The sequence below is a fragment of the Notolepis coatsorum genome (assembly GCF_963971535.1).
Source record: "Notolepis coatsorum genome assembly, chromosome: 8".
Classification (NCBI taxonomy): Eukaryota; Metazoa; Chordata; class Actinopteri; order Aulopiformes; family Paralepididae; genus Notolepis; species Notolepis coatsorum.
The window spans coordinates 16353419-16364223 of NC_140172.1; the positions used below are offsets into that span (position 1 = coordinate 16353419).

A 10805-nucleotide genomic window follows, 5' to 3' on the forward strand; every position below is an offset into this window, starting at 1 on the left:
TCTAGTTGGTGTCTAGTTGGTGTCTAGTGTCTAGTTGGTGTCTAGTTGGTGTCTAGTGTCTAGTTGGTGTCTAGTTGGTGTCTAGTGTCTAGTTGGTGTCTAGTGTCTAGTTGGTGTCTAGTTGGTGTCTAGTGTCTAGTTGGTGTCTAGTGTCTAGTTGGTGTCTAGTTGGTGTCTAGTGTCTAGTTGGTGTCTAGTTGGTGTCTAGTGTCTAGTTGGTGTCTAGTGTCTAGTTGGTGTCTAGTTGGTGTCTAGTGTCTAGTTGGTGTCTAGTTGGTGTCTAGTGTCTAGTTGGTGTCTAGTTGGTGTCTAGTTGGTGTCTAGTGTCTAGTTGGTGTCTAGTTGGTGTCTAGTGTCTAGTTGGTGTCTAGTGTCTAGTTGGTGTCTAGTTGGTGTCTAGTGTCTAGTTGGTGTCTAGTTGGTGTCTAGTGTCTAGTTGGTGTCTAGTGTCTAGTTGGTGTCTAGTTGGTGTCTACTGTCTAGTTGGTGTCTAGTTGGTGTCTAGTGTCTAGTTGGTGTCTAGTTGGTGTCTAGTGTCTAGTTGGTGTCTAGTGTCTAGTTGGTGTCTAGTTGGTGTCTAGTTGGTGTCTAGTGTCTAGTTGGTGTCTAGTGTCTAGTTGGTGTCTAGTTGGTGTCTAGTTGGTGTCTAGTTGGTGTCTAGTGTCTAGTTGGTGTCTAGTTGGTGTCTAGTTGGTGTCTAGTGTCTAGTTGGTGTCTAGTGTCTAGTTGGTGTCTAGTTGGTGTCTAGTTGGTCTAGTTGGTGTCTAGTGTCTAGTTGGTGTCTAGTTGGTGTCTAGTGTCTAGTTGGTGTCTAGTGTCTAGTTGGTGTCTAGTTGGTGTCTAGTGTCTAGTTGGTGTCTAGTTGGTGTCTAGTTGGTGTCTAGTTGGTGTCTAGTGTCTAGTTGGTGTCTAGTTGGTGTCTAGTTGGTGTCTAGTGTCTAGTTGGTGTCTAGTTGGTGTCTAGTGTCTAGTTGGTGTCTAGTTGGTGTCTAGTTGGTGTCTAGTTGGTGTCTAGTGTCTAGTTGGTGTCTAGTTGGTGTCTAGTGTCTAGTTGGTGTCTAGTTGGTGTCTAGTTGGTGTCTAGTGTCTAGTTGGTGTCTAGTTGGTGTCTAGTTGGTGTCTAGTGTCTAGTTGGTGTCTAGTGTCTAGTTGGTGTCTAGTGTCTAGTTGGTGTCTAGTTGGTGTCTAGTTGGTGTCTAGTTGGTGTCTAGTTGGTGTCTAGTTGGTGTCTAGTTGGTGTCTAGTGTCTAGTTGGTGTCTAGTTGGTGTCTAGTGTCTAGTTGGTGTCTAGTTGGTGTCTAGTTGGTGTCTAGTGTCTAGTTGGTGTCTAGTTGGTGTCTAGTTGGTGTCTAGTTGGTGTCTAGTTGGTGTCTAGTGTCTAGTTGGTGTCTAGTTGGTGTCTAGTTGGTGTCTAGTGTCTAGTTGGTGTCTAGTTGGTGTCTAGTTGGTGTCTAGTTGGTGTCTAGTGTCTAGTTGGTGTCTAGTGTCTAGTTGGTGTCTAGTTGGTGTCTAGTGTCTAGTTGGTGTCTAGTTGGTGTCTAGTTGGTGTCTAGTTGGTGTCTAGTGTCTAGTTGGTGTCTAGTTGGTGTCTAGTTGGTGTCTAGTGTCTAGTTGGTGTCTAGTGTCTAGTTGGTGTCTAGTTGGTGTCTAGTTGGTGTCTAGTGTCTAGTTGGTGTCTAGTGTCTAGTTGGTGTCTAGTGTCTAGTTGGTGTCTAGTTGGTGTCTAGTTGGTGTCTAGTGTCTAGTTGGTGTCTAGTGTCTAGTTGGTGTCTAGTGTCTAGTTGGTGTCTAGTGTCTAGTTGGTGTCTAGTGTCTAGTTGGTGTCTAGTTGGTGTCTAGTTGGTGTCTAGTTGGTGTCTAGTGTCTAGTTGGTGTCTAGTTGGTGTCTAGTGTCTAGTTGGTGTCTAGTGTCTAGTTGGTGTCTAGTTGGTGTCTAGTTGGTGTCTAGTTGGTGTCTAGTGTCTAGTTGGTGTCTAGTGTCTAGTTGGTGTCTAGTTGGTGTCTAGTTGGTGTCTAGTGTCTAGTTGGTGTCTAGTGTCTAGTTGGTGTCTAGTTGGTGTCTAGTGTCTAGTTGGTGTCTAGTTGGTGTCTAGTTGGTGTCTAGTTGGTGTCTAGTTGGTGTCTAGTGTCTAGTTGGTGTCTAGTGTCTAGTTGGTGTCTAGTTGGTGTCTAGTGTCTAGTTGGTGTCTAGTGTCTAGTTGGTGTCTAGTGTCTAGTTGGTGTCTAGTTGGTGTCTAGTTGGTGTCTAGTGTCTAGTTGGTGTCTAGTGTCTAGTTGGTGTCTAGTTGGTGTCTAGTGTCTAGTTGGTGTCTAGTGTCTAGTTGGTGTCTAGTGTCTAGTTGGTGTCTAGTGTCTAGTTGGTGTCTAGTTGGTGTCTAGTTGGTGTCTAGTGTCTAGTTGGTGTCTAGTTGGTGTCTAGTGTCTAGTTGGTGTCTAGTGTCTAGTTGGTGTCTAGTGTCTAGTTGGTGTCTAGTTGGTGTCTAGTTGGTGTCTAGTGTCTAGTTGGTGTCTAGTGTCTAGTGTCTAGTTGGTGTCTAGTTGGTGTCTAGTGTCTAGTTGGTGTCTAGTGTCTAGTTGGTGTCTAGTTGGTGTCTAGTTGGTGTCTAGTGTCTAGTTGGTGTCTAGTGTCTAGTGTCTAGTTGGTGTCTAGTTGGTGTCTAGTGTCTAGTTGGTGTCTAGTGTCTAGTTGGTGTCTAGTTGGTGTCTAGTTGGTGTCTAGTGTCTAGTTGGTGTCTAGTTGGTGTCTAGTGTCTAGTTGGTGTCTAGTGTCTAGTTGGTGTCTAGTGTCTAGTTGGTGTCTAGTGTCTAGTTGGTGTCTAGTTGGTGTCTAGTGTCTAGTTGGTGTCTAGTGTCTAGTTGGTGTCTAGTTGGTGTCTAGTTGGTGTCTAGTGTCTAGTTGGTGTCTAGTGTCTAGTTGGTGTCTAGTGTCTAGTTGGTGTCTAGTTGGTGTCTAGTGTCTAGTTGGTGTCTAGTTGGTGTCTAGTTGGTGTCTAGTGTCTAGTTGGTGTCTAGTTGGTGTCTAGTGTCTAGTTGGTGTCTAGTGTCTAGTTGGTGTCTAGTGTCTAGTTGGTGTCTAGTTGGTGTCTAGTGTCTAGTTGGTGTCTAGTTGGTGTCTAGTTGGTGTCTAGTTGGTGTCTAGTGTCTAGTTGGTGTCTAGTGTCTAGTTGGTGTCTAGTTGGTGTCTAGTGTCTAGTTGGTGTCTAGTGTCTAGTTGGTGTCTAGTTGGTGTCTAGTTGGTGTCTAGTTGGCGTCTAGTTGGTGTCTAGTGTCTAGTTGGTGTCTAGTGTCTAGTTGGTGTCTAGTTGGTGTCTAGTTGGTGTCTAGTGTCTAGTTGGTGTCTAGTTGGTGTCTAGTTGGTGTCTAGTGTCTAGTTGGTGTCTAGTGTCTAGTTGGTGTCTAGTGTCTAGTTGGTGTCTAGTTGGTGTCTAGTGTCTAGTTGGTGTCTAGTGTCTAGTTGGTGTCTAGTTGGTGTCTAGTTGGTGTCTAGTGTCTAGTTGGTGTCTAGTGTCTAGTTGGTGTCTAGTTGGTGTCTAGTGTCTAGTTGGTGTCTAGTGTCTAGTTGGTGTCTAGTTGGTGTCTAGTGTCTAGTTGGTGTCTAGTTGGTGTCTAGTTGGTGTCTAGTGTCTAGTTGGTGTCTAGTTGGTGTCTAGTGTCTAGTTGGTGTCTAGTGTCTAGTTGGTGTCTAGTTGGTGTCTAGTGTCTAGTTGGTGTCTAGTTGGTGTCTAGTTGGTGTCTAGTGTCTAGTTGGTGTCTAGTTGGTGTCTAGTTGGTGTCTAGTGTATAGTTGGTGTCTAGTGTCTAGTTGGTGTCTAGTGTATAGTTGGTGTCTAGTGTCTAGTTGGTGTCTAGTTTGTGTCTAGTTGGTGTCTAGTGTATAGTTGGTGTCTAGTGTCTACTGTAGTTGTCTTAACCAGCAGCATGTTTATCCAATAGGGGGTGTAATGGTACATGTATTTTATTTGTACCGAACCGTTTCGGTAAGGAACCTTTGGTTCAGTATGCGCCGTGTACCGAAAGAATGCAACGTTACTTTAACCACTAACGGAACGCACGTGCAGAACTTTTTTTAGTGTGCAGAACTTAATACAAGTTCTCCCCCTCTCCGAAAATATAACGTGTGCAAAGGTCTGGATGTTGTTCGTTCAGCCCACGCACACCACTGAGAGATGACCTGTATTTTAGCATAGCCTCATAGTATGGCGAACGCAAACGACAAGCCAGTCAAGGAGGAATTGGCGCTAGATCGAGAAGGGGCCGTCTCTCGGAGCGACATCAAATTAATAAAAGTTTACGGCATATAGAACGGACATTCACACACAGCAAAGTGCCTCCGAACAAGGTGTGATAAACATGAAACGATATATTTTCCTTGGCATGAAACAGGAAATAGTAATCAAACCATTAGGGACTTGCATGATGCTTCAGTCTCTATTCATTATTCAATATCTACAAGTTTTACCCTGAGGGATGATTTACAATAAAGTGATAAAAACAGAAAAGTACTTACAATAGCATTAGCATAAAAAAAGGTTTAGGTTGTTCCACAACAAGTTGATCGAAATCCGAAGTATTTCCAAACAGGGCTTTTACATTGAGCTCAGAGTGCAAATCACTGTCTTCATGTCCGAGTTGGGTTCTGGACTGTCTGCCAGCACGCCATGTGGTTGTCGTTACTACCCGCACGTTCTTCAGCTCAATCAAAGTGACGTCGCGTGTCTCCTATATGCGTAATTCTTTTCACTATCGAATATTAATTTTACAATCTAATGTATGTTTTATTTTTACATGTCGATTATAAATGTATATTCGTTGACACAGCCCTACTTGGAAAGCCACGTTCTGCAAACGTTCCTTCCCCCGCTGTACCGAAATCGCACCCAACCGTGACTTCAAAACCGAGGTACATACATACCGAACCGTTACACCCCTATTATCCAATCAGGTGCATTCCACGTGAGAAAAGTAGGGAGGGAATACATGCCTGTAACATGTACACAACAACATTCAATTTGGACCAGCACAATTTTTTTTCTCATTCATCAATAATTTATTATTTGGGGGGAAAGTAATACTTTTATTCTGCACCTTTCTAAAAGCTCTGTGGGTGTGTAGGCTACACATGTGTAATGATTAGATTAAAACAATGTTATCTTTAGCACCATTAATGAGTCTACTTATACGTGATGAGGCTAAACTAGTTTTAGGTATGGTTACATGTAGGCAGGGAGCGAAATTAACTTTTTGACTCACCAGCCAGTGGCGGGTAGATGGGAAGAGTCTACCCGCCAAGCATATTTCTTACCTGCCAACATTTTTTTTATTCAAAAAAATATATATATATTTTATATAATTTTTTTTTAAATAAAATATATATTATATAATCATACTTGTAGTTGTATTATCTGCGAGACATCGCCACCACGCAATAAGTCAAAATGCTTGCTATCTGCAAACAGCTCCACTGTCTGTGTGTATACTTGAGTAGCCTCCAGCTCCAGCAAGGATTCTCCGGCCCTGCAGCTAGACCCTATATTCAGCTAGACCCTACATTCAGCATGCAAGGATTCTCCGGCGATGCAGCTGGACCTATTCATAACGTTACCGTTCTTTTGTCAAATCACATTCAACATGCCCTCAGCTAGAATACGCATTCAATCAATGTTATAAGACATTGATATCAGGAGCTATCTGTAGCTACTGCTAGCCCGGTAGATAACGTTAAGACAATTTTAGTTTACTGGGACAGATGGATAAACGTGAGCTAGCTAAGCTAGCTAACGAGGGAACGGAGGTATTATGCACTCGAGTAGACTATTGCTGGAGCATTTGTTGATATCAGCAGCTATCAGTAGCTAGCCAGCTAGATACCGTTAGACAATGCCTCGTCATGTATTAAACTAAAAGTGAATAGTTGACTGGGTCATTGTTTAAACAGTAACGTTAGCTCTTGGAGGTCCGATATAGACTAGAGCAGATGGAAGTAAACAAGCCAAATGATAGCTTCCGATTGGTCATTTGCTTTTTTTCTCATGAAACCAGTCACGTCACTCTACTGTGATTGGACCGTTGACTTGAGTGCGATGTGGGACTTGTAGTTTTTTAACGATCTCGCGGCGGAGAAAAAAAAGACGAGCGGCTATAATCTGTACTCGCACCAGTGTTTCCGTTAGCCGGTAATTACCGGTATTTGACCGGCAAAATATGTTGAAGTGCGAATATTTAAATCTCTCCGGTCATAATGTCCGGTGAAAATAATTTCTCTAAGCACAATTTTATTATTTGAATTGTATTAAAATAGGCTAAAATTAAATAGCCTATGCGATGAACGAAACAATCATTACATGTTGCTTCACTCTGATAAAGCGCGGATGGCGCCGCTCGGATGTGAATCTTTTTTTCTTTCTTTTTTTGAGCCTGTCTGGCCACCATAACGACAAACAGGTATACGAGCGAGAGAGAGAGATGGCCAAAACAAGCTAAGCTTAACAAATATTTCATGAAACCAAGCACAAGCAGGTCTAATAATAATGACAACGAAGATGAGTCTTCTGAACTTGAAGTCACAGAGACCGCTGATGCCGTGGTGAAAGAAAACAGAAACAGAAATGTCGAGCGTTCAGGCCCGAGTGGAAAGTTTAATTCTCCTGGCTGAGGTGCGACATTATATCCACATTTTCCAGTTCACTGATCCAGCCAGGGTTACCACAGTTCATTCTGGAACCTCAGATCCCCGCTGATCATGGAGTTCTACAGTATCGCGTTGGATCCATACACGTATCGATTTTTTCGAATGGTGATCAGGAATTGGAATATACCAGTTGGATACCATCTGATGTCAGGTAAGGACTCTATGTTATCAGTGTTAGGATAATCAGAGTAAGTTTGATGAAGTTATAAGCTGTTTTGTGAAATGTCTTCTTTCGGTTTCACTGTAAAAGTCCGAGAGGAAATCAACGGGGCGATTATCCGCGTGCGGCCGTAATGTGCTTGCGTGCACGTATAATATTGATCATCTAGCGTTTATTTGAAAACGATTCATAAAAAGGCCGACGAATATCAACGTTGTGGAATATTCCACTAAAAGACGATTTTCATAGAATGCTCCAGAATGAGCTGTTTTTTATCTGAAAACGGGGGCTTTTCTAAATGCTCTGAAACGGAAACGACGCGATAAACAGCCTTGACAGCACTGACTGGAAAATAGTCTTTGATAATGCGATGGGCAGATTAGACACATAGCCATCATTTAAAACATAGATTAGGCGATATTAACGTTAACATTGGCGCCGATGGTGGCATTCAGCCGGTAAAAAGGAAAACCAGGCTGACCGGAATTTCTCGAATATGTCCGGGGATAGAAATCTTGCAGGACACCCAGACCGGCACGAATATGTTCTAACGGAAACGCTGACTCGCACAAGAGTATCGTTATGAACTACACGTCTACACGCCACACGGCGGGCAGCCCTCTAAGTGTCATGCGCCAAAGGTAAAAACAGACCGCCCCTGGCGGGCGGCGGGCTTTAGTTTCGGTCCCTGAATGTAGGGGTGTAACGATTCGACCCTGCAACGATTAGAGTACGATTCTTCAGGCAACGATTCAATGCATCATGAAATCTCTTAATTTGACCACGATTCGATTAATATTCAATCAGTTAATTACCCCAAAAAAGTTGAATACACAAATGTGGCTGGGGGAACTGATTCACTCAGCATGAATGGACTATTAGGTCAATAATAGGGGTGTAAATACTTGACCCCCACAACGATTCGATTAGATTACGATTCTTCAGGCAACGATTCAATATTAATTTGACCACGATTCGACCTTAGGATCGATGCATTGTTACACCCGTGTATTACTTTTTTTTTTATCCACTTTTTCTCCCATTTTCTATATTTTCTCCCATCCCAATTTCGTATCATCCAATTCAACCCTCCCCTGTCACGGACGCTGTTTCTTGCCTCCCACAAGCCGGCTGCAATGTGGACTAAGTCATACATAGCACAAGTCCCCTCCGGTACTTGAGGTAACAGCAGTCGCATCTTTTCACCTGCGCAGCTCGATCTCTCAGTGGCGAGGAGTAACGCGTCGGAGGCTCACGCTGCCCCAGACACTTCCTGATTCTACTGCGCAGGCGCACCAACCGACCTGTAGGAGTCGCTGTCCACAACGCCCGATCCCCACCCATCAGTTTCCCACCCCCTAATACGGCCAATGTGTATTAGTATGAAAGAAAATGTGGGTGTTTGCTCAAACAAACATATTATAGCCTCACCCGTTTGTAGTCTAAGGAGGAGCCCCATATTTTAAATCCCAGCGGCATGACCCAGGATTCTGTCTCTGATTTCTTGCTTTAGGAGAGAGTGGTGCATGCTCCGCTCTCAAAGAGCACCCACGGGAGGCTGCAATTCGAAACTGGCCCCCATAAATGTACAACCCCCCCCCCCTCCTAATGTACAGTTTCCCCCCCCCTCATATGTTTGTTAGGATATCTGTTTAACAGTACTGCTGCTGCATATTTGCATATCTTGTATGTCACAAATGTAACAGTACAGTACTGTATACCTGTATGTCATAAATGTCATGATATATATCTGTATGTTGTGTATGTCATATACGCCACTATGAATTGAAAATGGGGGACCCTGATGTAAACAAGATGAAAGTATTTCTCTGGTCCGCATCCCCTTAACAATTGTGTGTATTGAGCCGTACTGTATTGTACCCATTCTGCAATCTGTTAATAAAGTTTTCAATCAATGCTCACAAAATACCGTCCCGACTTAACTGTCCTGGGGCACAGAAAGAACAGTATGCGATTTCGAAAAGTGGCATTAATGGTCTAACCTGCTACTAACTGGGATGATTGGCACCAAAGAAGCAGTTTAACTAACTGGAATCTAATGTAAACATTAGATTAGTTCTTGTCAGTCAATAGTCTGAAGTTCCCGAGACTTTGACAGGGTTTCAAGTTCATATCTTTGTGCAGCATCATCAACACAAATACAAATAAATGAAATGGTTTCAGTTCATCTTGACTCGATGTGCATTAATCATGGACCATTAACCCGTTAGAGACTGGTCTGGTTTCAGACAACAGTGATCACTGCCTGAGTCACAGCTAACGTTAGCATTCTAGTGTGGACGTTTAAACACTAATGTTTCATTATTACCTGCCAGCTGTCTCCTGAGCAGCAGTACCGACTGAGGCTCCGTCATAGTTGCGTGCTGTAGATCTGACCCAAGTAGATTCAATATATCGATATTTCAAAACAGCAGCGTTAACTTTCAATAAATGCAATAAACGACAGTGCTTCAGCTTCACAACCTCGTCGTCATCCTGAAAGCGCATGCGCGTTGCAGCCAGTGACGCCTCGCGTTATGAGGGTAGAAACTCGCGATACTATTTTTTTTTTGTAATATATTTCTTCCTCTTCTTCTTTATTTTTTTCCGGCAGTGTAAACGCAACGTGGCGTATTACTGCCCTCCTCAGTTCTATAATTCGAACAATTTTCCTTTATCTGCTCAGAATCCTATGTAGGCAACAGAGGCGCGTGATTACCAATTGATTGATTGATTGAAAAGTTTATTAACAGATTGCAGAATGGGTACAGTACAGTACAGCTCAATACATACAATTGTTAAGGGGATGCACACCAGAGAAAGACTTTCGTCTTGTTTACATAATACATCAGGGTCCCCTATTTTCAATTCATCATAACATATATGACACACACAACATACAGATAGACAGTACTGCTACATCTATACATTTATGACATACCAGATTTGCAAATACAGTACTGTTTGTGATACAAAAAGTGTCCAGAAAAAGAGTGTATTTGACGTAGAAACTGTACATTGGAGGGGAGGAGGTTGGGTAGGTGGGGTGGGGTTGGGTGTGTGGGTGGGGGGCTGTACATTGGATGTAGCGGGGGGGGGGGGGGGGGGGTTGGGTAGGGTGGGGACACTGTATACTGTACATTGGAATACTGACAAAGCCATACTTGGTAATTTACTGTACAACTGGGTTAGGACATTTGTAGGGGCCAGTTTCGAATTGCAGTCTCCCGTAAGTGTTTTTTGAGAGTGTTTTTGAAGGTGGGTAGTGATTCACATTCCTTTACAGCTTTGGGTAGGGCGTTCCACATTGATGTGGCATAATTGCGAAACGTGTTTAGTCCCTTGTTTGAGCCGAATCTGGGTTTAACATGATTTGTGGAGCTCCCTCTGGTGTTGTGGTCGTGGTATTCACTGACCTTTGGGAAGTATTTTGACATGTACATGGGTCAGGGGTGTAGCTCCAGATTCTGGGCCCCATGAAAGAATGTATTTGTAGGCCCCCAGTGAATGCGAGCGCGCCTAAGCGCGCAAGCGGAATTTTTTTTGCCCATTTTTTTATTGATGAAAACGCATAATATGGTTTTTACCTATACATTCGGATCAGCAGTTCAGCACCTGCACTGTTGGTGGGTGAGCCTAGTAAAGGATGTCGCGTTGCGTTCATCTTCAATGAATGGACCAATGCAATAGTCTACCAAAGCCCCCCCTCTCTCTCTATATATCTCACACACACACACACACACACACACACACACACACACACACACACACACACACACACACACACACACACACACACACACACACACACACACACACACACACACACACACACACACACACACACACTTCAGAAACAAACATAGTATCAATGAGAGCATCAATAATACACCTGAGTGATGTCTAGTTAAAAAAAATAAAAATAAATTGGGCCCCCCCCCCCCCAGTGCTGGGCCC

General features: G+C 43.4%; 1 protein-coding gene across 1 annotated transcript in view; it reads right to left on the reverse strand.

Moving 5' to 3' along the window:
- The window catches only part of ube2g1a (ubiquitin-conjugating enzyme E2G 1a), a 28687-nt gene extending 19354 nt beyond the window's left edge, over positions 1–9333 (reverse strand). Inside the window, exon 1 of the mRNA XM_084320175.1 lies at positions 9178–9333. Coding sequence (XP_084176301.1) covers positions 9178–9223 — 46 coding nt within the window. The 5' untranslated portion in view covers positions 9224–9333. The remainder of the gene's footprint in view (positions 1–9177) is intronic.
- Between the last annotated feature and the right edge of the window lie 1472 nt (positions 9334–10805).